The sequence below is a fragment of the Temnothorax longispinosus genome, chromosome 6 (genome assembly GCF_030848805.1).
Source record: "Temnothorax longispinosus isolate EJ_2023e chromosome 6, Tlon_JGU_v1, whole genome shotgun sequence".
NCBI lineage: Eukaryota > Metazoa > Arthropoda > Insecta > Hymenoptera > Formicidae > Temnothorax > Temnothorax longispinosus.
The window spans coordinates 2,079,705-2,107,649 of record NC_092363.1 but is presented as its reverse complement, the minus strand read 5'-3'; the positions used below and the strand labels follow the sequence as shown (position 1 = coordinate 2,107,649).

Genomic DNA, 27,945 nt, shown 5'->3' with positions numbered 1-27,945 from the left:
CGCAATGACCTACTGATTATGAAGAATAAAACGTTGTTATTACGCAACGGAAGTAATTGATTAAATTTATACGAAAGTATTGCCTTTATTAAAAGTTATGGGCATTTATTTTTTTATTTTAATTTGCGTTTAAAACGACCGCCGTAAATTATACCAATATTAGCATCAAATATATCGTTCATTTTTTCTTACGGCTAGGAAGATATATAAATATCTTTGCATTACATAAAGGTGGGTATATATATGTGCAAATTAGAAAGAAGGTCGCGCGTGTGTAGTAGCTGGTGCATAATCGTCTACATCGTAGCTTCACATAATGTAAAAAACATCCGTACATATCCAACTAGAGTTGGATTTTTAAGTACAAAAAGTTTCCGAGTTTTCTTGAATTTTCATTACGTACGTTCCAGGGAGCGAGAGGCGGAAGGGTCTCTAGAGGGGAGAGCGCACGATAACACCGGGAGCACAAGCGCCTCAGGTTCTATCTCTGCGGCGCGTAATTCGAGACCCAACTCGCCGTTCGATTATAATTTCATTTGCCGGGAGCTCGCACGATTAAGGTGCCGACCTATTCCCTCTAATTAAATCCCGTGTACCGGCCGAGGTATTACGTGCGATTCCAGAATCGGTCGTGAAAATCGCCGATCGCGATCATCGGACTCGACCGAAGATACGCGTATTCTATATAGAGGCTAGCATACGCGCGCGATACAAGGACGCAAACGAGAGAGACTCTCCACTCACCTCAGTTCGATGCTTTGGCTGCGCTTGTCATTTATGCTAACGATCACGTCGCGTGGCTGTATCTTCTTATCACCGCTGCACTCCGGGGTAGTCACTTTGCCGCGCGAGTTTACGCCAGGCACAAACGACGACTACGTATGTTCTTCGCACACGTACACCTCGCCTCGCGATGACGCGGTGACATCCAGCGCTTCGCGCGATGACGAGATCAACGTCTTTTCCCTCTGTCTCTCCCCTTTGCCGTTCTACTCACGCAGGTTCAATTCGCGGCGACGTGAGAGAGTTCCGCTCGGAGCGCATCGACGTATACATACACACATATATATACGGGCGAGCTATCGGGGTTAAGACAGTCACGTATCGTTGCAAGCCACCGTCGCGCACTGCCGCACTGTCACGGTGCCCGCGCGCCCGCTTCTCTACCCCCGTCGAATTTAGCGAATCCCCCGAGCCAGCGATCCTAATCTCCCAATTCCTCGCGAGCGCGCACACCGGCGTGAATATCGCGACGCGATAAAGTCCGAAACGCGAGATTTACGAACTCTCGAAACGAATTCGCGTAAATTCCGAGACGACGGTCCGATATATCGCGAATTGACATAAGTAAGTCAGTCTTGTCTCTATTATTCGAAGATGGGCATCGGAGTCGAAATGCTCGATAGTGTTCAGATTGGATAGCATTCAGATTACCGTAAACGAACGCATGTAGCTTTATCGCACTCGATTAACAGTCACGCTCGACTCTACGAATCGTCGTTATTTCCACATTCACAGGACGCAGGACGCATCACTCGAGCCGCGCGAAAAAGCGAGGGATGAAGTTTCCAGCTGATTCCACGCCGAGATGGAAAGAGAAAGAGATGCGTGGGGAAACAGAGCTCTACGAGAGCGCGAGCTCCACGACAACGTGTGTTTACCCGCGCGACGACGTAAACACTCCGCACGAAAGCACTCGACTGCTCGGCAGGGATGGCCGAGCGGCACAGTTCGGTTGCTCGCGCAGTAGCTTGGTAACGCGGCGCAACAGTGCGCAAGTTGTGCTTTTGTGCGGCGAATGCGGTACGGAGGGCCAGAGCACGACCTCTCTCTCTCTTCCTCCCTATCCTCTCCCTCTCCCTCCCTCTCTCCTTATCTGTCTGCACTTTTCGTGTTTTCTACCCTCCTGCCTTCCTTTTCGTTCCTCCTTATGCGCCACAGTTTTCACCCCCTTTTCACCCCTTTTCGCTCCTGCCGCCGTTTTCTTTCCCTTCCCTCTACCCTGTCTTTTTCCTCTCTTACTCCGCCGACACAATCCTCTTACATCCTTCCTGCCTGTCTCACCAACTTGACTGACTGACTGACTGTCGTCCGTCCGTCTACCTGCGCCGCGGAAGAGCGGCCACGGTGAATCGCGAAAAGTAACTGGCGAGCCGACCGACCCCGATTGGCTCGAGTCTGCGCCCTAGCGACAACTCGGGTACACCGGATATAAAATATAGACGCCTAGTGTGTACGTATACCTACGCGCCACTGTGCGCGGTACGCGGGCAACACGGGGGTTGAAAAGGAGGAAACTCTCCTACCCCTGTGACCTCCCCACCGAGGGGTCTCGTCCTCCCGTTACCTGCTCTCCTCTTATTCTATTTTCACTCACTGTACCGGTAGTCCTTCTCTCTCTCCTTCTACCCCATGTCCGTCCGCTACCGGCTTCATATTCCCTCTTCCTCCGTCGGTCTCCCTTTCTGTCTCTTCGCTTTCGCTCTCTCTTTCTCTCTCGTATCGTCTCTACGGCTCTCTCTCACTCACCTTATCCTTTTCTCTCTGTCTTCCTTCCTAGTTCCTTCATTCGTGACTATGCATCTCGTATCGTCTACCGCAGCGGCGCCGATATGCTGTTGCTCTGCTACGTTGTAGCTGCTGATGAAACCTCAAGGTGCACGTGTATCTGCGTGCAAAAGAAAAGGACGCCGGTTCTGTGGAACATAAAGGCGGGTATTTGTCTTAATCTAAGGTACACATTAAATAGGTACTGAAATTGCGTTGTCTTGCGAGAGTAGTATTAACAACATTAAGCTGACTTGTCGGGCGCCTTTGTAGTAAAAGATAAATATGACATTTTTCTAGACGTTACGCGCACATCTTCGTGCGTTGTAGATTGCATAGATTCGTCAAACAAACTACATAATGTACGCGACTGCAGTGAAACTGATTAAATTTGGCGAAATACTTCCTGGTTACGTATTTTAAGTCTGAAATCTACATCGCTTGTTTAGAGACTAATTGCACGCTTGTTTCTTCACGGGGAATTACCTCGAGCTTAAACGGTATATCGATTTAGCAGCGCCGCGTACTTATATAACGACAATATGTATATATTATGCATGTATATTATGTATATAAATAAAAGTATATGTACATACATATATGCAATATTTACTGCATTCTTTTTTAATTGACCATGAACGTAAAATTAGGAACTTATTTATGCTTCTTTAAGAAGTAATTGATTTTGCTTAAAACGATGTATATTGTTACATTGTATGATTGCGTTTATAATGGATGGTTGCGACCTAAAATGTATAGTAATATTTCTGGATATAAGAACTTTTACATTCATTTCGCGATTAAGACCACCAGTTATATCGTTGCGTTATTCCGCAGTATTTCTAAGGAAACGATTTCGGAACAGCTAGATAAAACATAGCCAGCAAGAGATGTGACGGTAAACCACATTCTGTATGTCATTAAGCGAATTGTTTAATGACCATTAATGACATATTAATGACATTTGTTATTTGCTGCTATCGTAATTAATTAAAAACATCGTTTAGAACGATGAATCAGCAAGTTGATATGATTCTGTTTATATCTTCCGGTTGTTCAAAATCCACATAATTATATTAATATGCCGCTATCATTGTTTCGACAGACGTCAACAGATATTTTTTCAGCTCTCTTATATTAACTACTAAATTATTGATTTTTCCGTACGCTCCATATTTCTGAATTAAGTTACGTAATAATATCACTGCCCGTTACTTTTTTTTGTGTGTAATTAAATCCATATTCTATCGACAGTTATTTAATTAAACTCAGTTATAGATTACTAAAATATTGATTTCCATTACATTCGGCATTTTTGAAACCAGTTATAAGATGGCAATTCTTTAGCTTATATTATTTCCATATAATTCAATTTGCGATTGCACACAACGGTATACTATACATTGTAGGTAAAGCCTTATCCCGATGTCTTCTGATTAAAGGGATTTCGGAGGCATCTTCGGTGATACAAAGTTATATTGTTATTCATAACAGGCGGAGAGGTAGTTTCGCGAAGCCTGTAGCAGAGCCCATTATCTTAACGCGGCTGTGACGGGTGAGTCTTAAAATTGGACGCATCTCTCGGTAGTCTAATTACTCATTAGTCGGGCCCAGCCGGTGATTCGAACATTATCTTAACACAGCCGAAAACTTGGCAGCGGCTATTATAGCCACTCGTAGATCCGTTTTCACGGCTGCTTTAACCAGACGCGGTAACAGGTTTCAGGTCCCGATTTCGTCTGAATTATACGCTATATTAAATTACTCGGCTTGCATCACCATTACAGTTTGTCGCTCGACAAAGTAGATGTGGGGAAACTATTTCTGTTGGATCATTACCGTTAGTTAATGGGCACGAATTCATATGTTAGCGAATTGTGGAATAACTAAGTGCTCCCCATTGTGTGACACTTTATAACACGTTGCATATTCACAGCTACGTGTTCACAGGTCCTTACATTAATATTGCTGTTAACGATGTTGTCAATCAAATTTTTAAATTATTTTCTCTTTATAAAACTTTAAATCACTTACAATGTCTAAAATAATATTAAAAAATAACACTAATTATAAGATATATCGTACAATGTTGCTACCGTCTGCGCTTCTTGTTACAGCTGCAGAACGCGAGCATATTATTAAACTTGAAATACGATATTAGTTCATTGTACGTTACGCGCGTGTTAACATTATACGCAGACATACATCCCACGCTTTTTCGCAAGTTTGCTTGACGCATAGCAAGAAACATAGTACGCTCTCGCGCAGGTGCGAGTGTCTGCTCATTCGATTCCCGAAGGCAGAGGTGCCGTCGGTGATGAATAAACGATCGTAATTCTTCATTCAATCGTCCGCGTCCTATGCTCAATAGTGTACGTACATTTTTATTTTACGTAAAATAGTAGCAGAGGTCCGTCCTACAACGGAAAACAAACGTGTCACCGTATTCTAAGAGTCACCGCCTCACTTATAAACGGCTCATACCACTGTGAGAAACAAAGGTCGTCGACTGCGGATAATATCTACCACGGTAGTAATAGAAAATAGCGCTCCACTAGCGAGATACAGCATATATCTTCCGCTAATTAGCATTCATCTAGCCGCGGCTGATATGGCGAGCCGTGCGTAACACGAATACGTTAATTCCGCCATCCCGCTATCCCGCTAGCTTTGCGCCTTTGCTGTTTCGCCGAACCGTAGTATTCCGCGATCGCACAATGTAAACGGAGCGCCGGCGTCATTCCGATGCATCGAGCCCCGTACCACGTGCGCGTAGCACAGCCTCCGTGCGTAACAGGAACAGACGTGTTCGTCGTGATAACCTGCCTCCAGGACGTGTGGAATTACTCGATAAGCTCACGTTCCACCAGGCCGGAGCCAATTCTAGGTTGCACGGAAGAAAACATCCCTACGCTGTCAGCGTTTCCCGAGAGTCGAGAGTAAACAACATGACTAATGGTAATGCTGATGTCCTGGTGCGACTCGAGGATTAAACCATGCCGATAAATGTTTCTACAAGAGCACGCCGGTTCTCTTAACTTTCGCATATTAATTACACGTCAAGCGGTTTATTATGACTATAAATATTATTAATTTACAGATATTTTAATGTTATTATTAATATTGAACCTATAATGTCGGATTTTAACGTGAAAATTCTATCGTGTGTATAATTTTATCTCTCTTATTTCTTATTACTTTTTATCTCCACTTTATTGATGCAAAATTTAATCTTCAAATAATAATGCAATATAATACATATAATACGGGCAATATAATGAAAAATTATTAATCTCAACTCTCTATTAAACTTACTTTATATTATATAAATGATACATGTCAGATTCATATGTATCACTCTTTCTGTCAATTATCTTTTACCATCTCTCAGATCTTAATTTAATGAAAATATCAAAGTTTTCTGATGTGAGAAAGTTATCGTTTCGACTACTACTCGAACGAAAAAAGATATAGAATCGTGCAATTTTATAGTTTTCCCGGATCTATATCAATTTCGATATTAATTTTGATCGACAAAAGATCACTACCATTATATTTTAAATTGTAATTATTTTTCTCTCTGCAATGTATTATTTGTAGGTATTTATTACAATCGTATGTTCCTGTACATTAACCGTTATTTCTGTTTTACTTCAATAATTTGCCTCGACGTTACCTCGTTCGAATTATCGACTAAAACTAACGTAAAATGCCTTGAGCATTTACGACTCGGTTTTTACGAAAAGAGGGTAAGTAAAGTATCCTGTAATTCTTTATCTTCGTTAAGACGGCGAACAGTCGATGTTTATAACAGTCTTCGCAGGTACGTATAAAAACACAAAATTACATAATATATATGATAAAATAATTCAGATATTTTATAAACTTCCGATGAAGGTATCGAGGTACACTTTTCACTTAAGGTTATAGGAATTTCATAAGAATTTTCATAAGCAATAATACACACACAAAGTAATAACACATATTTATAATATTAAACGTAAACATTTATTTAAAAATGCAGGTTAATTACATTATTGCAGAAAATGTTTAGCATAATCTTTTTATTAAGTCGTAAACATGTCGGAATGCGGATTTTGTAATAAATTGAATCGGCGAACATGTTGGTATCATAATTAATCAAAGAGTGTGCTTTGTAATGTTCAGTATACACGGTATTCAATATCCTCTGTTCGTTGAATCTGCTATCTTCGTTAAATTCCGCAGCACGTACTGCAAAGCGACGTGTTTATTATATTCGCAGAATAACCCATCTGCCTTCGGATTATCTGTACGTCGTAGAAAGAGCTCATAATATTTGAGTAAATATCTGATCTGACATTTCCATAATATTTCTATTTGGATCGTGATGCTGTAGAGCGAATTTTAAGAGCTTAAACAACAGCGAACGACTTTCGGCAATTTCAACTCATTATAATCGCAGCCTAATTGATCAATTTTCAATTTAATTTTTTATCGCGTCGCAGAAGTATAGGAGTGGTTTAGACTTAATTATATGCAAGCAAGGAAAAAAGCTGTACGAAAATATGACTGGAAAGAATAGCTACCAATAAGGCAAGAGAAATAGGCCGTGTTTCTCTCGCTATAGTTAAGAAATATGATTGTGTGATTGCGTCTGGCGCAATAACATCCCTTAGACAACTCGTGCATGGCATAGAGTTGGACTAGTCACTTGTTATGCATGATATATTGCGGCATGCTTTCTACGTGTCTTCGTTATATCCCTGTTCATATCTTCTCATCGTGCGATAGCGCGCTCTATTATGCGAATATCACGAAGAATAACACAGTTCTTATTTCCCATGTAGCTGGCGTATAAACGTTACAAAGAAATACTTATATACTTAGTTAAATACGTAAATCTGTAATGAAGATAATAACTACGCCATCAAGTAGCGCACAACTTAAGAAATACGGCGCTCAAATTATTGCCCACTCATTTGAATGGTTAACAAGTAGAAATAGCTCGGCACGCGTACTCGCGTTTAACTCGGATAACTTCTACTGAAATGTATATTGCGGTCAAATGACATTAATTATGCCGCGTGAGTAAATCAAGACAAACAAGCCCATTCTACAATTTGCGTGCAGAGTGGTCGTTATACATACATTTGACGATGTTTCACAGAATTTATATATCGATATAACAAGGAGGCTTATTAATAATGCACAAATATTTTAATTTCACATTGTTCTCGTGATTAGTGCGGATAAAATATAAAGTGCATCGATTGTACGACGCCGAATACAACCTAATTAGATTAAGTATAACAAATACTCTATTCTCCCGCAATAAATATGTTATTCGTGTCAATATATGTTGCTATTTAACAAATAGTTAATTCAACATTTGGAAGCTAAATATGTTCACATATGTTTTTAAATATATACTTATAGATACTGACACACGGTGTTAAAATAAAATTAAATGAAGCACGTGGCGCGAAATACGTGACGGTTCGTTGTAATTACTGTGGTGATTCTGTGCTGTTCGTATTTTTCCTTTAATATTTTAAGTTTGTTTACTCTAACTTCAGCAAAGAATGCATGAACCACCACCGCCGGCTTGAAATATTCTGATTAAATGTCGGCTGAATATTCCTCTTCCAGTGTAAACAATAAACATTTTCACAAAATGAAAATTATATTCTATAACTACTGCTTCTTTGTGCATTCCTCTTTTATATCTTCTTTCAACCACAATAATAACCAGAAAATATATCTTTCCGAGATTTATAATTTATACATAGATGAATATATACAAACTTTATTTTTCACAATAATAATAAAATTACTCCTGCATATCATAGATTGTGCAAAATAGGCTTAACTTACGCTATCGCGAATTTCATTTTTCGTATCATTTATATGTTACGCTAGATCGACGAATTTTCTTATTCTGCGAAAAGATATTTACATCGTACATATGTCGATAAAATATAAATAAATCTTACGCGTTTCTACTCATATTCAATAACAACCTGTCATGGCGGAACTCGCGACACAACTTTGCATACGTATATAACAAAAGTTGGAAACTTATAAGACGTCAGAAAGTTTCTAAGATAATACAACAAGACGCAAACGCGCTCTGGCAGCGTCGGCAGCACTACAACTTTCCCAATTTGCTATCTATGACTACAACTGCAGATTCTAACTCAATACACGCTCCTTAATATTCATCAAATTGGCCAAGCGTATAACATCTTTAAGACGTTGTCCAACTTAGCCCAGATCAACTAGATAATACTTGTGCTAACTTTTCCAACTAGACACATTAGACGTACGTGACATTGTTAAGTTGGAAGAGATGTCGTAGTATTTTGCAAGAAATAGTATAAAGTACATAATGCAACTTATGTAGCAGCGCTGCGCTATTCTGAAAAATTTCAATATCACATTCTGTCCATCTCTCAGGGTAAATTATACTTATTTATAATTATAAATTTATGCATGTCTAATCATTAATTGCTAGTATAATGCTTAAAAGATTCGTCTATAAATATAAAATTAGTTTGGCTTTGTCTATTTAACCACACGAAGTAAATTCCTTTGTCGAAATTTATGCAAAATATATTCTCTACTATATATATTTCTCTACTATATAGGTTTCATCATGACATAATGCAATGGATATCTGATTACAATGCGGATGGTGTTATTGAAATCTGCACTAGAATCAATATACGACTAGTGAGAATTCCGATATCGATACGGATACTGATGTACTGTAAATTATACGGATGTCCCGAGTAACATTGCCCATTTGCTCTCGGCTATGCTGATAAATTGTATGTCATCTATTTCAGTATCGAAATATCAATGTTTTTTGGATTACCAGGATTTTTAGATTAATTATTTAAAAGCAAAGGGTATGTTTGGTTAATATTCTCTTATAAAATTTATTATCTCAATTCTCTGAATTATTGTTTAAAATATTTGTTCTGTTATGGACGTATATCAATAAATTAATTTTTAAATTAATTTATTTATAACAATTTTGCTCTAGTTCAAAACAATTGTTTTTAGCAAAAATTGACTCTTTTCAACTTTTTGCCGATTCGCATTGTATAGCGAATGCGTCTTGTCAGTGGATAGTTTTTAATTACGTGAGTACGAAGAGCATTACGCTTATACGTTATTTCAGCGGTTCTTCATGAAGGCATAAAGTATCCTGGATATATCATGAAGTTTTCATAACTCACGCCACTTACCGTGAATATATGCTCAGCCTGGCCGCATCGCCGGCATTACCCCTCGCGTTGCGCGACATTTTATTCTACATTTATGATCACTATAAGCTAAGATCGTTATTCCCGCAGCCGTATTTTTCACCATTATCGGCTAATAGACTCATAAATCGGCGTACGACATAAATGAAAAATTGCAGTGGCCATGCATCGTTATAGCGCAATGAGCGATCGAATTGGATTTAAGGCATCAGATTTTATAATAGCGCCAGAGGAATCGTTTTTCAATGACTCTATCACATCCTTCGTTTCATCTTAATCGTTAATTGATGCAATTTATATACATAAATCAAACGACGGCGATCATTACAAATGTAAATGTATGTTGGAGAGACTTGAGTATTCCAGCCGCATAACCAAGCGAGTGAAATAAATTATGAGTCGCGTATTGGGTACTGAAATAGCGTTACATCGATGACTTCGACAACCGCGAACCAGATAATTACTATTTATCGTTTGCATCTAAGTTTAGCAATAATTAGATACGCCGTCATCCTATAAAATGCGATATTGCTATAACATTATTAAACATTTGCCGGTAGAATCAATAATTAATAATTAACATAACATAATTAACGTTGCATCATATTACGCCTTTACGTATTAAACATAATAAGAACTTATAAACTATAAATCGACGAACAATTATATTTATTCTTTAATAGTTTAGCAACAAACCGCGGATGTTGTATTTCATAATTTTTTTTTCCAAAATATATATTTCGGAAAATATATATCGTTTGCATAAAAGTAAAAAAGAGCCAAATATCAAGTCGTTGATAAATTACAACAACATTTGTAAATGCGCATTGCCTTCGTTTTTTTATAGCTCTAATTACAGCATCAATGATACATCGACGTACACTTATCCTTTTGTTACGCCAGCCTTAATCTGCCTTAAGTGCACTCCTACGTTTGGCGATTCAGTTCGAATTAAGACGCAAGAACCGTCGCGGAAATCTGTTTGTCGCTGCGACAGTGAAATACAGCGGCCCTCGTTAGCGAAATTTCGGTATTATCAACTCATTAACATATCGTCCCCGGGCCGAGATAGAGAGATATAAGAACGTTAATCTCCGTTAAGTGCACTCAAGTCCGTCGATTCGTTCGGAATAACAGCGCGCAGCAGATATCCCCTTCCGGTCTCCCTGGTGCTTTGTCTTTCGGCCACCCGCTGGAGGATACCGCAAACGTTGCCCGCCTGCAATGTGGCTCGCGAGCCTGCACATAACGGCCCGCGCTTTGACAAGTTTACGACATTTAACGGGATGCAAATGCGGAGCGCAGGAAACGTCCGCACGCACAGGTCCAGTCGGACAATAAAGAGTAGAATACACGAGATGTCGGGGAATAAAAGGTGAGGGAGATGGAATAAGAGGACGAGAGGGAGGAAAGAGGAGAGAGAGAGAGAGAGAGAAAGAGAGAAGAGAAAATTACATGGTGTGCAGGAGGGGTAGCGCAGTATACTCTAATCCTCGTATAACGGGCGAAGAGAGGCGCATCAGCGCCAGGGATTGGCCAAACGCCAACTGTTAGACAGTAGAAACGGTTGTTTTAGCTGCAAACTATATCACTGGTAACTTGCCGTGGCCGCGACGCGTATATGCGCGCGATGCGCGTGGAGAACACGCGAGAGCGAGCGTAAGTACGGCCACCAGTTGCCTCCTCTCTCTTCCCGGCTTATAATAGATTACGCGTTATATCTAACTTTATCACTACAGCGGAATGTAGTGCAGGCTGTGTTGGAAAAATAATCGAAAAATTGCTCGGAGCATTATTTTGAAAAAAAATACTTTCACAATTGTTTATGTTATTTTGTCAAAAATGTAAAACGAAAATTTTTAAATCGTTTATTTTGAAAATTATTCTGTTATTGCATCGAATAATGGTATAAGATCGATGTTTTAATTTTAGCAAAATCTAATCAAATATGTTACTTGTTAAATGATAAGTATAACTGCATTGTGCAAAACATTACGCATAGATTGTAACTATTATTGTTAGTTACTCCAATATATAAAAGCTCACTTTAAAAGGACCAAAATCTATGGTCGAGACGTCGTGAGGATTTTTAATAAAAAAATTTTGGCCTGCAGTTGAGTCGTTTAAACCATTCTCTTGTTAATTATTTACTGGCGAATAAAAAAGGTCACTGTTATAAAAACTTTAATTTAATTTAGGTCCATGTTATTTATACTACAGCCGCTAATTGTTTTATAGATGTAGAAGGCAAGAATGTAGAGTGCCGTTCGATCATAGCGCGCGAAAAAGACCAGAGTGCTCGAAAATATTTACGGAGCCGTGTTTCCATAAGCGACCGGTAGCGATGGCTTTTGGGTAACTGCTGCTACGTCTCTTACCATTCGGTATATTTACGCCAGTACTAGACTTTGCAGACGAGTGTTTTCGTCTCGCTGGCTATATCGTTGGCAGCTCGCTGCGTATATACGCGGCAAACCTACACGTACGTAAGTACTTACGACCACCAGTTGCCGCCTCTTTCCCTGGCGTTACATCCATCGAAGTATAAAGCGTCGTTCAGCAGCGTGGACGGGATGGTTTATTGATCATTGCGGCGGAAGCAAGAATTACTTTCGTTCGCCCCCTTACGTCGTAAATATAAAGGAAACATCTCAGCCCTGACAATTGCATTAAAATATGGTTTACTGTGTTAATAAAAATAAAACTACTTATGAATGAATATTTATTTTAAAAAAGAATAAGTAAAGCATTTATAAATATGTAGAGTATATAATTCTTTTTACATCATATTTGAGGATGCAATTATGCAGTAAGGAACCAAGCGCAATTTTCGTGATTTTTAGTTCTGTATTGCAAAATGATCATAAGATCTATAGTATGTTATACACAAATGATTCACCTGTTGTCTATAATGTGCTGCCCCCTGGAGACACAAGAAAAACGTATACCTATAACATAAAAGCACAAAAACATATATAAAACACGCACATAACGCATATAACACGTGGAATTGATATTTCAGGAGGATTATATTTGTTCAGTCATTAAGTATATTCGAGATAACGTTAAGTATATTTGAGATAAATTTTGTTTCTAATGTTTCGCGAAATTTGCTCTAGTGGAAAAGTAAGGTTTTAAAGTTGGTTCCGCATTGCAGAACTGCATTCATTTAATGTTATACAATTAGTGTTGTCATATCTTCTCCTTGTATGTAATTCCTGCGGCATTTTCATATCTGTAAGTATATCAAATACAATCGTGTTATTGTTACATCAGTTAAATAGCGCAATTTTGCACCACAAAGTATTGGCAACGCTATTTGAATAAGTATCGATCATGACCATTCGCTCGTTATTGAATACAATAGCTGCGTGCAGTGATCCGTGAAACCTCCATATTAGCATATGCATTAGGATGAAACGCAATATAATGATGATATCAATATGTTTTAGATAAATGTAATTGGTATAATTAGAAGTGGGATCTATACACATATGTATACGTATATTACATACTTGAAAATCTCTACTTCATATAAAGTTCGATGAGATTTCGATGCAATTATGAGATTGCGAAACGAAGCTTGTTACACACTTGAAATGATCCATCTTCCCCTGCTCTAATGAGGGGCAGGACGTAAATATCAATGGATAACTAGCAAATACATGCGCGTATCAGAGATCCTATTTAACGCTTCCGTCATTTCCCAGTTAGTTGATATTGATACAGTAAGCCGATTTTGCGATACATAGTAACGTTTCTGTGTGTTGCGATGATCGATTGCAGCTCTTATAAAACATGACACAATAATTCATTCCTACATCGAAACAACGCCACTATTCCTACATTCGAAGTTGTACGTGTAACGAGCGACCGGCGCCCGCAGGACGCATTACAATTTTGCTGGCTCGGTCAGTTCCGAGAAAGACGAACATTCCGGTTTTATTTCCGTCGTAGCCCCTAACGAGATATTGATACAGCAACGAGACCACCCATAACTTTCCACCCCAGAACCGCGTATATGGACTCTTCCGCAGTCACTCGTCCTTACGCGGAGGATGGGCCTCGGTAAATCCACGTTAGTATGTGCGGAGGGTTGTGAGCGTACCCCGAGTAACCACCCTTCTTGTTCTCGAGCACCGTCTATAACATCGTTCCTGAGTTCCAAGACGTTGCTGGACGACTTGAAAATTTATTACCAGGATAGAAGAGGAAAAAAGCTGCGGAGAGAGAACCCGACTTCCTGGCGATATACTTGCCTCCGCGTCTGACCCTTAATTCCCTCGGGACGGACAGAAGTAGCGACTTTAAATTGCGTACACCGCTTAACCGGTAGATTTTCCGAAGCTTGGGATAAAATGTTTCCTGATACCCCTTTAGCCCCGGCCACGATATCTGCGTACCGCACCCGAAATGTTCGAAGAAGCTCTTTCGTATTTTGTTTTACGACAGTAATTAAGAGCGTATCATATAAGTATCAAATATAAAGATATAAATGTTAAAAGTTTCCTGTGCGTGGCAAGACACTTGTATCGTTTTTACTCATTCCAATAGGCACGGTTATGGCTGAGTTTATTCATGGATATACACACATTTATTCGCGTATAGAGAACGAATAAAATTGTCCATAAAATCTCGTCGTTACATTGAGAATTCAACGCGTAGAATATATACCGGAAGGTTGTCTTTATATGCGGTGCACGCAACGAAGGTCTGAGCCCTCATAAAGCCGACTTGTATAAAACGTTATTTAAATGTACCGTGAACAGATCATCCATCCCGAAAGCGATCCGCGATCTGCGTTAGTAGATACTCTCATCTTTACCATGATAATCCAAGCTAGGAAGGATTCGCGAAACGTGTACAACAAAAATCTCGATTTCGCAAAAACAATCGTCGATACACGCGTGTAATATTTCAGTACGTACATAACAACATTGCATAACGAAATATTGTCATATGTGCCGTTCATTTGTGTTACTCGCTAGGAAAAACGTTTCTTTATTCGTACAGTCAGTTTGATATTTTTTATACCTCGCGGAAACCAACTGTCAGTTGCACTAAAAATAAACTGACTGCACCAAAATTCACTGTGATGTACGCGACTCGCAAATCATACCGGCAATTATTCACGTCTCCACGAACTGGAACGTATGAAAAATATGATGCCTTTCGTATATTGGATGGTATTAATTTCGAGATGGACGCATATTAGTAAACGCGTTCGCACGAATCGCGAACGTGAAATTTAATAAATTCTTTTCAACGAGGCACATTCAAGTTTTTAAATAAATTTAACTTTCCAAATTTAATTCAAGACCTTAATAAATCTTACAAATCTTAACAAAAAACAATTAATATATATATAACATAGATATTAAATTAACAATTTGAAAATTATATTTATATATGAGATATTTTCTCTTTTACACAAATTATCCACTCTTTAAAAACCTATATGAGTGTTGTTGACGCTTTTCCGCTATGCCGATTGGATCTCTCACTGCACTTACTTCGTGAGCATCTGTATCGCATATTTTGACAGTTTTATGTATCAAGGGGTTAATAATGTAATGTAACAGTAATAGTATAATATTAAAGCTAAATACTGCGCGCGTAGCGCGCGTTTGTATAATACCAAAAATGCAAAAAAAAATTAGATGGTAACGTCACACGGTGTTCCCAAGCGGTCACCCATCCAAGTACTGACCGTGCTCAACGTTGCTTGACTTCAGTGATCGGACGAGAACTTGTACTTTACAACGTGATGTAAACGTTACCTTAATATTTGAGCTATCCATAATCATTTTATATTATATGATTCTGTTCCAAAATTCCACTTCTTTTTATATAGCAATAAATAAGAATAATAAGAATTGTTAACTGATTAATCAATGCGTACGATCAGAAAGCCATTCAATATTTTTTTTTTCCATTATCCGCTCTTAAAGAAGGAATGTGAGAGATTGACGCAAGAATCGTGTTTAAACAACTCATAAGACAGGTTATTATGATTGATTTTATTCAAGTTATTTTATCTTGCATGACGTCAAGTAAATGTAAAGATTTGATACATGTTATTAAAAATATATGTATAATAGTCGAAAGCGAGATAGAAATCTTATAACCTGAGTTGTTGTTTTTTTACAAATTGTTTTATTAATCTACTTTTTAAAAAGCCGTGTAAGAGTTTTTATTGTAAAAGAGATAATTGTAAAATAAAAGTTGAAATAATTGATATGTAAACAATTTATATCAAACAAAAACGAAAAATGCATGATATTTTTTAAAAAACATGATTGCGGATATTTCCAATCACTTTTTGTTGTCAATACAATTAACTAGAAATAAAGTGCTGTCCTCATAAGGTAAAAAGATACACAACAGGCGCAAACAACAAAATCGATTATGTATTACCAGCGGCATTCTGCTATGACTTTATCTACGTTCCAACAGAAATTATCTCAAAACAGTACGAAAATTATCTTACCATTTACAGATTAAAAAGAATATATCTTTCTCCATTCAGGATAATGTGGCCGGTATCATATCGAAAGAGAGACTCCGAGAGGAACCTGAACACACGAGCTTGATCATCCACCGGCAACGTTACTACCGACTGCGTTCGCTCGTACGAATCAGCCGTGAAAGAACGGGCTCTCCTTTCATCCGAAGAGATGCCGCCGTTGCCGGCGATGTACGCTTGTTTCATGTATGTAATGATATTTCTATAATTAAAAATATACGTTTAATAACGTATTTTTGCATTGCCTTCAATCCGCCACTTAACGATTCCACGATGCTTCGTGTGGAGCATGAATGCGAAATCGAGACCGAGCATGAAGATATACTTTTTCCTCCCGATCGCAATTTCTTCCGAAAAGCATTTGACGCGTTTCGCTCTTCGCTGATGGTATCCGGAAAAAATCCAGGTGCCCGCAAGTATTTACGCAGTCGCGCTTCCGTAATCTCGGAAAAGCGACGGCATTTGCGTAACTACAAACATATTCTTCATCCATTCAGTGCCTTTAGGTATATTTCCTTGACTTTCTATAATCTTCCTATATATGTAAAATGTATTAGTATTAGTAGCAAATACATCATCAAATCAAATACATTATACTAAATCAGACCTTTTATAGCACAGATTTTTCTGGGAAATCCTAATGATTTTAACGATAACATGCTTACTCTTGGCCATTCCGTATCAAGCTACCTTCGAAATAAACAGGCGTTCAGGTTATTGGACGGTTTGCAAAAACATCCTACTTTGTCTTTGTTGCGTGGACATAATCGTTAATTTTATGACAGGGTGAATATAGTTTAATCAAGAAATATTCGCATTTTCGCAGAACGCAACGTAACACAAGAACACAATTTTTGAACGTTGTATTCTCACGTTCTTATTACAAAATTTATTAAAATCAACATTTCTTTATCTGTTGTTGAGCAGATATTTTGACAAGCTGCATCACACCGTCGTAATGGAACCGAAAAAAATAATGAAGAGGTACATAAGATACGGCACTTTTCTGCCAGATTTGTTGGGCTCTTTACCAACCGACATCGTGTTTGTTAATACATGGCAGACGAACACAGTCACACGCGAGTTAGTGTCTTTGATGTGCGGATTCCGCGTGTTCTCTCTCAGTTCCTACGTAACAAAGATTGCCCAGGCGTACGATGTTCCAATGGCCCTCTATGAAGTTTGCATTATGATATTTTGGCTAATGATAGCGTTTCAGTGGCAGTCTTGCCTGTATTGGCTGGTGCCAATAGCAACAACTTCCATGCATTTACCAAAGCGACCAAGCAACGACTCGTGGATACACGAGTTCAACCTTTGGGAAGAATCTAAGGCTCTACAGTATCTGAACAGTCTCTTACGCGCCGTTTCCACCTTTCTGTCTTCGGGCTTCCTGCACGGAAGACCGAGAAACGAAGCGGACCTCACGCTGGTGATTCTCTTACAGATCTTAGGAAGTCTAACTATCTGGATCCTGATAGCTCGTGTGAACCAGCTCTACAAAAGCGCCAACAGTTCTAGAATAAAGTATCAAGACATCATGGCACAGCTCAAGCAATATATAAAGCATCGGCAACTACCGTATTCGACTCGCCACCGTATCGTAGCTTACTATGAGTTTTGCTTTCAACATCGATACTTCTACGAAGCCGAGATCCTCAGCACTTTGTCCCCACATATGCGCCAGGAGATTGGCATGCACGTCTGCCGCAAACTCGTAGAAAACGTTACGTTTTTTAGCAATCTGCCCCTCTCGTTACTGACGCGCATCGTCGCTCTGCTAAAGTCCGAGATATTTTTAACAAACGACGTGATTGTACGGGCCAATCAACCAGGTGATTGCATGTACTTCATCGCTACCGGTACGGTGGCTATTTATACGGGTTCCGGTAAGGAAGTGTGTCACTTGGAGGATGGCGCGCACTTTGGGGAGATCGCGCTAGTGATGCCGGACGAGCGGCGAGTGGCCAGCGTCGTCGCCGTTGAGATTTGCGAGTTGTATCGTCTGGATCGCGCGGATTTCGCCAGAACGATTCATCCCTACCCCATGCTATGGGATCAAATCAAGAAAATAGCTGTCGAAAGACACGAGAGAACGACCATACTGGATATGCATTAAATATTGCAAAAGTATTTTATTTAAAAAATATCGTCGTTATTACGGCGTATTTATTGGAAAATGGTAAAAAAAATCTTATTTGTGTGCAACTTGGTTATGATATTAAAAGCAATATTGATATTAATATCGTTTTAACCAATTAAAAATAATATTTATTTAGCGATACGTTATATGGAGAGCAAGTTAAAAATTGCTCTATCTACGATCATTAGAATTATACAAACCGCGACCGAATGCTGAAAGTAACATTGAGATTACCAAGCAAGCTAGAAATTTTAAAGATCTGATTATCTACTGTTGTAACGTAGCATTAGCATTATGAAAATCATACTTTGGAATAATGCGTGTCTTTGCGTTCAATTGCGTGTCTCGTAATTTTTTAAAAGATATAATGTATTCCCTAAATTTATATATTGTGGCGTACTAATATCAGGTTGTATAAAGGTTATTAAAGAATTGCCGTTGAACGGTTACGATTGTAAGAATTGTTAATGATCGTTGACGATAATAGCGGAAAATTGTTAAGAAACCGATAAATTTCAAGACTCCGATAACTGTTTCTCGTAACCCAACATTAGGGCAGATTTATTACCCTGCACGCGGATCAAGAAGATCCGCGATCGTGCGCCGCGAAAGACTACAATTTTCAATGTACTGTAGATCATCGGTAATATCATGTAGCAAGAAGAATGTGTGATCACTTCTTAAGATGAATTCGTGATAATTACAGTTTAGCGCCGCGCATCAACCGGAACTCGGACTCGTTTTGCGAACATCAAAAATCTGCAAGTCGATTCGAAATGCATCGCGCGTATCAAATGTATCGCGAGCTTTGAATCGGCAAGTGGAGCACTTAATATAATGGAACGAGAAACGGAAGGACGCCTGCTTCGCTTTGTAACCGTGCATCGACGCAACTAGCTCGCGCTATTAATACTTATCGGACGCTGGGATCATTATCTTTAGCGCTGGTTATAAGATCCGTAGTTGATTGTAGTCGGTGTCCCGGGATATTGCATTAAGAATACGCGTGTAACGAGAAAAGGCCTGATTTACTTGACGATGCGTGCTTATCTGAAAGATTCGCGTATCGAGTTAGTCCGACCGGTTCTACCTGAATATCTGCGCGATGCAACGATACGTTATCCGTTATTAATGAATGCAGTTTTCACGATAATTGTTTTTTGTCGTTACGGAACGAACTTGTTCTTTCACCGAGGCGAGGAATGGTCTAAGCAGGAAAACTTCGATGGCACGCGTAAATAATCGGTATGCATACGTTTTGGTAAAAAAAAAAAGTACCTATCCTCTCGAAACTTATTATTAGATCTAGTTGCACGGTAGCGTGGTAACAAGTTCGTGCCACGATGATATATCTCGCTTGATGATATAACTCTCTGATGTTAAATGCGACAAATATGTATCCCGATTATCCTACGCAAAAAGAAGAATAAACTACCGTAAAAGAGAAAAGGAAACTTTGGCTGCCGCACCGTCGTCGCACGTAGTGAGGACATAGCAAAGCGTGCAAATCACAGAGACACGTACAAAGTAGTGTAATAAATACGCATTAATTACTTAAAGAGAGAAAGAGAGAAAGTTACCACGTATATGCCACATCAGCGATAGCTTAATGCACAAATTTAACGACAAGCTATGTTACTGTTGCGATAAATATGATCGGTGATTTGCGAAAAGGAATTTTATATACATATAATAATTGATCGAACAGTCAAGTCGGCAAATCTATCATATTAATGACACCTTTCCGACAGAGGGGATTGCACCTAGATAAAAGCAATTAATATACTCCACCACTGGTGGGTCATGGGTGGTCGGCCGCGCGCAGAAACTCACGCCTCGCTTGGCCTCACCGTGGAAACGGCGCGACGCTATCCGATGACGGTGCAGGTCTCGCTGGCGAGAGCCGCCCATTCGACGAGAAACAATGGTTCGCGCGCATCGACGCATGGGCAGAGAGAACACCGATGACAATGAAACGTTTAGGAGGGCTGGCCATTGTAATAGGCCGACGATGCGCCTGCTTGGTAGCTCTCGATGGCGTACACGCACTGGCGTATCCCTACTGCCGCGCGCGCACCAGCTTCGCGGGCAGAAAGGGGAACGCTAAGCATTAAAAAGATAGTATGAACGAGAGATAGAGAGAAAAGAGGGAGAAAGAGCTCGCTATTGTTATCAGCACGACCACGGATTCGGTTGGCGAGAGCGAGACGAAACATTCCTGTGGCGAACGAGTGAAACGCGCGACGATGAAACGAGAGGAAAAGCTGGACAGACAAAGAGGGTGAGAGCGCGAAAGTAGACGAAGGAGAGAGATAGAGAGACAGAGAGGAGAGAATCGTTGTGGCTATGGTTATGTGGCCACACCCCGCGGAGCCAGCCAACGGGCTCTCCGCCGACCGACGACCCACCTGACCCCACAATGGGCAGATCCACGTAGCTACGCTCGGTGGCTGCGCATTGTTCCCCCTCTGTGCGAGTTAAACGGTGTGCATGCCGCTAAAACGAAGCGGAAATGTGTGCGGAATGGGTGAGGTGCTAGGAGGGTAAAACGAGAGAGACGTATGCGCGATGATATACCCGAAATGAGCTTCTCCGATTGAACGTATCGTTTACGGCACGTGATACGATGACAACGTCGAAGACGCTGAGAACGCGATGCGTAGCAGGCAGCTTGAGGTCATTAACATGTTTAACGGTGCATAAGTGATACGGAATCGCGATATGTCCTTTAGAATGTACATCGAGCATGTCGCAGATAATTTGACTCGGCTACTTCCATGACCATTGCATGTTCCTTCTCTAATCGCTTTCCTGTCTCGCGTACACATTAAAGGGTGAGAGAAAACACGCAGGAACATAGAGACATTGAGCTCGTTGCTCCTGGATGCTCTGGCGGAACGTACACTTGGTACTCGAGAGCGTAGTGGCGAATGTGAAAGTCCATAAAATGAAGATTACTCCAAGTTAAAGGGATATTTTAATGATCTAAGAAGTTTTGTAAATCTTCTTACTACGCACATTCTTGTTAATGACTCATGACGTATATACACCTCGAGAGATTAAAGCGAAAATCGTAGATATATATTCTATTGCAGTCACGTCAGACAAACAGTAAATCCCAAGGGTCAACATTGAATAGCATATACATTCGAGAAATCGCGGAACACTCCCCGAGTGGTATGCCTCCACGGAATTAAAGCATGGAAACGATTCAAACTCGTCGCGCCGATGCGACAGCGAGATTGAGTCTCGTAACGTCTTCGCGCAGATATCCAGATAGACAGATACGCGCGGAGCGTATACACCTACATCAACAAAACCCGGCGAAGGCGACCCTGGCTGCCTTCTCCTCTGCGATGGGTCGATACTCTGCAAGCCGCCACCTTCCCCCGCGCTACCCTCACCCCGCGTCTCGTGCCTCCTCTGTCTTTTGCCCCTACCGCCGCTGTTTCCGTTCAACCCCTTCCATCCTTCCTCTCACATACCCATCTTCACCCACCATCGTACCGTTTCTCTCATCCCTTGTACTTCCTACCCCTACGTCGTCCTCCGTTACCACTTCCTCCTCCTTCTCCTCCGGCCGTCTCTGCCTTCCCGCCGCTGCCACCGCCGCCTCTTTTACCCTCAGTGGCCTCGTCCATAGGTGTACCAGTTGATTGATCGTTTATCGATACGCAGAGGGCCCACCCCGGCGAGTTGCGGGTACGTCCTACACCCGGTCCTCTGCTGCCCTCCCGTCCCGCGCCCCGGCCATTCCCACTTTCAAGTATACGCATTACACATTTATAAGGGCGTTAAACACGAGCCGCATCGATGGCATAGAACGCTGTACAAGGATATATATGCGTATTTCCCTCATCCTCTCCGTGTTTTTCCCTCCGCGCCTCTCTTGATACTCTGCCCTCCGTTCTCTACTCTTCCCTACCTCCATTCCTGCCTCTCTCTCTCTCTTTCTCGCTCTCTCCTTCCTCTTTTCCTCCCTCTCTCTCCCTCTCTCTCTCTCTCTCTCTCTCTCTTTCCTCTCCTCCCCCCTGTAAAGCCAACCGGCCGCCTGGCCAACGAAGCCCCCCTACATCGGTTTTGTGTAGGAAGAGCCATGCTCGATTGGTGTCGGTGTGTTTGTAAGCGCGCCGGGCAACGTCAATGTTTCGAGTCGAGCGTCCGCCCCCATTATTTTACCCCCGGCCTTGGAACCGCCATCCCATCGACTAGCTCTCTATACAACACGGCGCGCCATCTCCTCCCTCCCCCTATTCCTCCCTCTCAGTTCCTCCCCCGCTCGTTCGCGCGCAGAGATCCCGATACACACAGCCGATACTTATTGATATGGGCTTCCGTTTACCGTTGACTACATACGTGACTTAACCGCCGGCCCCATGCACTTCCGAAACTACTACATCAATTTTTAACTGCGCAGTCGGATTTATCGGAGCTTATATTCCGCCCCGTGCACGCCCGAGCAACTGCGCTTGTGCTACTCCGCGAGTTCCTACTATTCTTGTATCTTGTTTCGGTACCTTCAGCCCGTTACTTCATGAAATTCTGTGAGTCAAGCGGAATATATGTACCGAGAAGCACTGAATGTTTCTACATTCTACATGTTTTCTGTTTCTACGAAAAAAAAGTATTTACAAATTATTGTACAGACAGAGTAATTATAGAACTGCGACGCAAATGTTTGTCATGTTAGCGGTGATCTTCTATCGGTCAAAAAAAGAGCTAATAACGTCGTTCGTTAACGAATTAAAGCAAGGTCGCAGGTAGGGGATTCTCCCAACCCCCATCGAGTGTTAGCTTCCAGTCGTGACGTGGCACGACGCGGTGTTGACTGTCCGTCACACATCCCCGAGCCCGAATGACGACGTTTATAAGCTAGTGTCAACAACGGTGGGTAATGATGTGCGGCCCCCATGTTCAGCAACCAAGAGCTTCCCGGCGGGCGGTCGGGCACCCGCAACGTATCATCCCGTCACGCTACATTGAACGTCATTGTCCGAACTAAAGTCGCCGTTTATCGCTCAACGGGTGACGGTACGCGGACAGAGAAACTGAATACGCCTAGCCCGTACTCCGTTCCTGTCCGTTCCCTTGCGGTGCAAAAAATCGCTACTCAAAAAAGCGACATATCGACTTTTGCGCGTCCATGATCGAGGATCGTTCGTAGCTTCCACCAATTTTTGATGCGAATCATATATAATATATAATGATACCTGCATTTTGTACATACACAGATATACAAAACGATTATTTCTATAACATTGTAATGTAAAAGATTGCCTTCTGTATGTGATAATACAATTTCACAGCCCCGATATCATTATATTTGTTTATTTCAGTTAATATACATCTAACTTATACAGACATAAAATTTTTTAGAATATTCCGTGAGATAGAAAGCGTTCCATGACGACAAAGACATGCGTTTTCATCCCCAACACGCGATGATTTACATAATTCGTCATTGGCTTCGCCTTTGCAATCACCCCTTGACTAACGAGACTACCCCAGCAGGGGGGATGTTTCTGCAAATTCACTTTCGTTCAACGTTATATACTGACGCACGATTATCTTTGCACGGTTAAAGCATTCAGTGCAACTGGTAGATAAAACGGAAAATACGACCATAGCATGAATTGCGAAACTCATTTAACTAGAAAGAAGAGAAAGTGCGAGGATGTTATTAATCAGTGTCAAAGCGTGCTTTAGCGATAATTGCGTAGCTAACAATAATTATCGCCACCATAATATTGTACAACTATTGTATATCGGCAAGATATAAATTATCCATATCAGACAATCGCATTAACACTTGGCGATATTTGTTATTAGCAATAAATTCCGCGATTGGATATGTGCATATTTTAGAAAAGGCACAATGAACTTGCTAAAATGAGTGTTTAATCAGCGACGCTTCGTTCGAGAGGCAGAGGCAAAAATAAACGGAAGAGAGAGAACATAAGTCAGCTCGTGATCGTAATGTGTGGGCAAAGTGTTTGTCTGCGATAAATAACGACAATATATGAGCGCGTGTATCGCAAAGAATCGTATATACATCAGACATCATTAATGCCTTCCATTTCCGGGTTAGACATTTACGGATAGAACGCATCTTGCGACTGGATATTCGTATATCATGGCTCTTGTGTTTGACAGTGATATCTTTCAATGTCGATGAATGTTTGTGTACATATGTTTGTATGAAAAATTAAATATAAGATTAAAAAACAAATAATATATCATACAACAATACCTGAATTGCTTAAGTTGTAAAAGTATAAAAATACAACAATAAAAAGTATAAAAATACAATAATGAAAAGAACATTATTTGTGATATACATATAGATTACTTTCCATATTTCTTACGTCAAGCAAATAGGAAATTAAGCTATTAGATACTGTCGCAATGCGTGCATTTAACGCGGAATGTAAAATAAGCAAAAACGTATAAATAAAATTATCCGATCGACAACTAGGTATGTTTTCTGCGATGCAGAAAAAGCGTATCGCGAGCCGAGAGCCTCGCTATACCCGATCTTGATTACTTTCATCTCACGTAGATCGTTTCGTTGCAAACGTGACAGCAATTACCCGCGGCGCTAGATTTCGCTGCGTTCTCAATAAGCGTCCAAGTCTGGACCAACAAGCACTACGAATGCCGAGGACAGCCGGAATATACTCGCCGAGCACTCGCGAAATTCATAAACTTCTACCACACGCGTGTCTCCCCTTTCTTCGACGATTAGAAGTCGCGTATTCCGCCGCGCATAATGAAAGGCCCTCCATTATGGAGACGGAGAGATTTTCACGACTCTTTACTAACTATGACTTGCACATGAGTGCTGCCGAAACAAATAATTCGCCGTTCATTATAAATGGACAAAGTTTCAGTGGAATTTCCTTTAACTCATTATCGACTTCTTCGAAACGGTTTCACTAGCATACTCGTTACATTTTGACAAGGTTCTTGCAAAAAACACTTAAAGATATGATTACCTCGCTTGTTTCGTAATAAATACAAACCTGTTCGTCGCCATGCGATTAAATATAATTTTTATAACGCAGATGTTGTTAATAATAACGCTATAAACGATAATTAAGTAAAATATATAAAACAAGAAAAGTTTATTTATCAATTATTTATTATTAAAAACATTAAAATATCAAAATTAAATTTGCAAATTTAATTGAAATTTCTGTATAAATTATCTGCTATTGCTGCTTATTTTTTAATTTTTAATTTAATTCATATATAATTAGGTAATTGAATATGTGATTAATATGCATTAGATAATTTTCAATTCATACTTGATTATATACAAGAAATAACAGAAGATAAAAAGTGAAATAGGCGTCGTGATTGTATTTCAAAGAAATATACTACTTAAAAACAACATTTCGCATGTTATAACAGTTAATTACTTTTTGATTTCTCCATCGTCACATGTGCGTGCACTTTCTTTCGAGGCTGTTGTACGATGTCCAACGTATTTCACATAATTTCTTTCGGAGCATTCCTTCGGAGCATGCTCTCTTATATCACATAGCTTTATTCGGAGAGCATGCAGCAGAACCGTTTATCATCCACCATATGGGCCCTACTGTGTTGATAACGATACTCGAGGTGAAAAGAAGAATCAATTGCGAAACGATGGTCATTCCGAGGCACCTCATCGTGTCCCCGCACGAAATCCAACATTTCTCCATAAACGAATTTGCAGTTAAATTATGAGGCATTTATTATCGCAATAATGACCAGGCTTAATTACTTGGCCACTGTAAACACGTCCTCCGCGATATAACCGGAAAAATGGATGTTGTTAATAATGAATACGAAACGATTACCATGAACTGTGTTCGCATGTAAAACGCAAAAGTCGTAATTTAAAAAAAAATATCGACCGTTCTTTTCGTGCGACAACCTGTTCGGTTGTTGCTCGAAGCGATGGACAGGTCGGCTACAATATTGTACAAAGTTCAACTAAACAAACCTGTTTCCGCAGAACCGTGGAATTAACCGTTACGAAAGATCGTGCCGTATGATAATGAATTTTCTCTTGAGCTTAGAAAATATCGTACGCGCGAGGTATCTTCGTACATGTAACAAAATTACTATCGGTCCCGTACTATATGCCTCGCACGGATAAAGAAGCTCTCGGTAAGCCCAAAGATACGTCGATTATTTAATCGACGCGCACGACAAGTTTCGCACAAATAATTGCGCGTAATATCGACTCATGCATACCGGCTTTGGCTATAAGATCTTCGCGGACAATTTTCCCCAGGAATATTCGAATCGACTGTTACGCAACATGCTCGATCACTTACAATACACGCAACGCGTATTTCCCCCTGCAAGTCTCTACTAAATAACATCCATTACTCAGGAATTTATTCGTAGGCTCACAACAGGGCGCCGACATTACGAAGCGATAGACAAGCGTCCTCTTCCATAGACGTTTCCGCGAGGGGGTACGTACCTTGTTCCAGCTAGGATATTTTCGTCTAATCCTCGATATGGCTATATGTACAGGGAGATAAGAGCATCCGCACACAAACTTCCGTATTCATGATTATTCAGTCGCGGAGTCCAATGCAACTTTCGAGATATGCGTATCCGCAAAAAGATCTAAAGATTATTTGACATATCGCTTACGAGAAATACACGATGATTCTGACATATTATAGAATAGAAATGAATAAAAAGAAATAAATCAATCGTTGTGCGATGCTGTAAAGTTGATCAATGACGTCAAATATTAAATTTTGCAACATGCGTGAATTCCTTCTTTCGACTCACCTATTTTTCTCAGGACGCAGATACAACACGCACATAAGCACATATCCACGCCCCGCGACTGTCGCTGGGGCCATTTTGTAATATCGCGAGCTTTACGAGCAGATTTCCAACAAGCCTCCACGGCGACCCCCGCTGACGACGATAGTGTTAAAGCGGTAGCGTGACTGCACGCCGCTTTCCCCTCCGTTTCCCGTCGCGACGAAAAAGCGTCGGATCGAGAGGATCGAGAGGGCCGAGGCGCTGTGGCGATCCACGCCGTGGCCGTGGCGGACCACCCGATGTGTCGGGCATCTGAATTAATTATTTGTTTTAATATAAAATCCGCGGGGTGTGATTTAGTTCGCCGCTACGGGGGCAAGTAGTTGGGGGCCCGAGCGCATAAACAAGTCACAGCGGTCGGGACCCTATCTCTTTGCTCCTCATGGATGCGTTCCGCGCCGGCGGGAGAGGTATTCGGACGCACATGTATGCACCGCGCGTAGTGGAGGAGAGAGAGCCGAACTAACGAGTCGCCGCCGTCGCAGTCACGTCGACTCCGCTGCAGCACGAGGAAAATCGCGCGCGCTCGCCGGGATCGGCCGCGACGCCGATTATCGATGGCGCGATTTAATCAAGCATGTCGATTGCTCCTCGGCATTTATGGCGAATTTCACTCTATTCGTGTCCACTGAATCATA

General features: G+C 40.8%; 3 protein-coding genes and 1 pseudogene across 7 annotated transcripts in view; 2 read left to right on the top strand and 2 right to left on the bottom strand.

The window, feature by feature from the left end:
• The window catches only part of LOC139814095 (uncharacterized), a 248,087-nt gene extending 231,510 nt beyond the window's left edge, over positions 1-16,577 (top strand). The window contains exon 5 of one of the 2 annotated variants that reach the window (XM_071780085.1): positions 16,330-16,577. In XM_071780085.1, coding sequence (XP_071636186.1) covers positions 16,330-16,393 — 64 coding nt within the window. In that variant the 3' untranslated portion in view covers positions 16,394-16,577. Of the gene's footprint in view, positions 1-1,518; positions 3,078-16,329 lie in introns of those variants that run through there. The other variant, XM_071780084.1, reaches the window with a different exon arrangement.
• The window catches only part of Ten-a (tenascin accessory), a 561,949-nt gene that overhangs the window by 443,347 nt on the left and 90,657 nt on the right, over positions 1-27,945 (bottom strand). The window contains exon 1 of one of the 4 annotated variants that reach the window (XM_071780080.1): positions 745-1,525. The exons of the other annotated variants lie outside the window; for them this stretch is intronic. The gene's annotated coding sequence lies outside the window, so the exon portion shown is untranslated. Of the gene's footprint in view, positions 1-744; positions 1,526-27,945 lie in introns of those variants that run through there. 4 annotated transcript variants of the gene reach the window in all.
• Positions 15,462-15,581, bottom strand: LOC139815520 (5S ribosomal RNA; annotated as a pseudogene).
• On the top strand, positions 17,285-18,445 carry LOC139814182 (potassium/sodium hyperpolarization-activated cyclic nucleotide-gated channel 2). Its single transcript, XM_071780265.1, has one exon. The coding sequence runs from the start codon at positions 17,285-17,287 to the stop codon at positions 18,443-18,445; it is 1,161 nt and encodes a 386-aa protein (XP_071636366.1).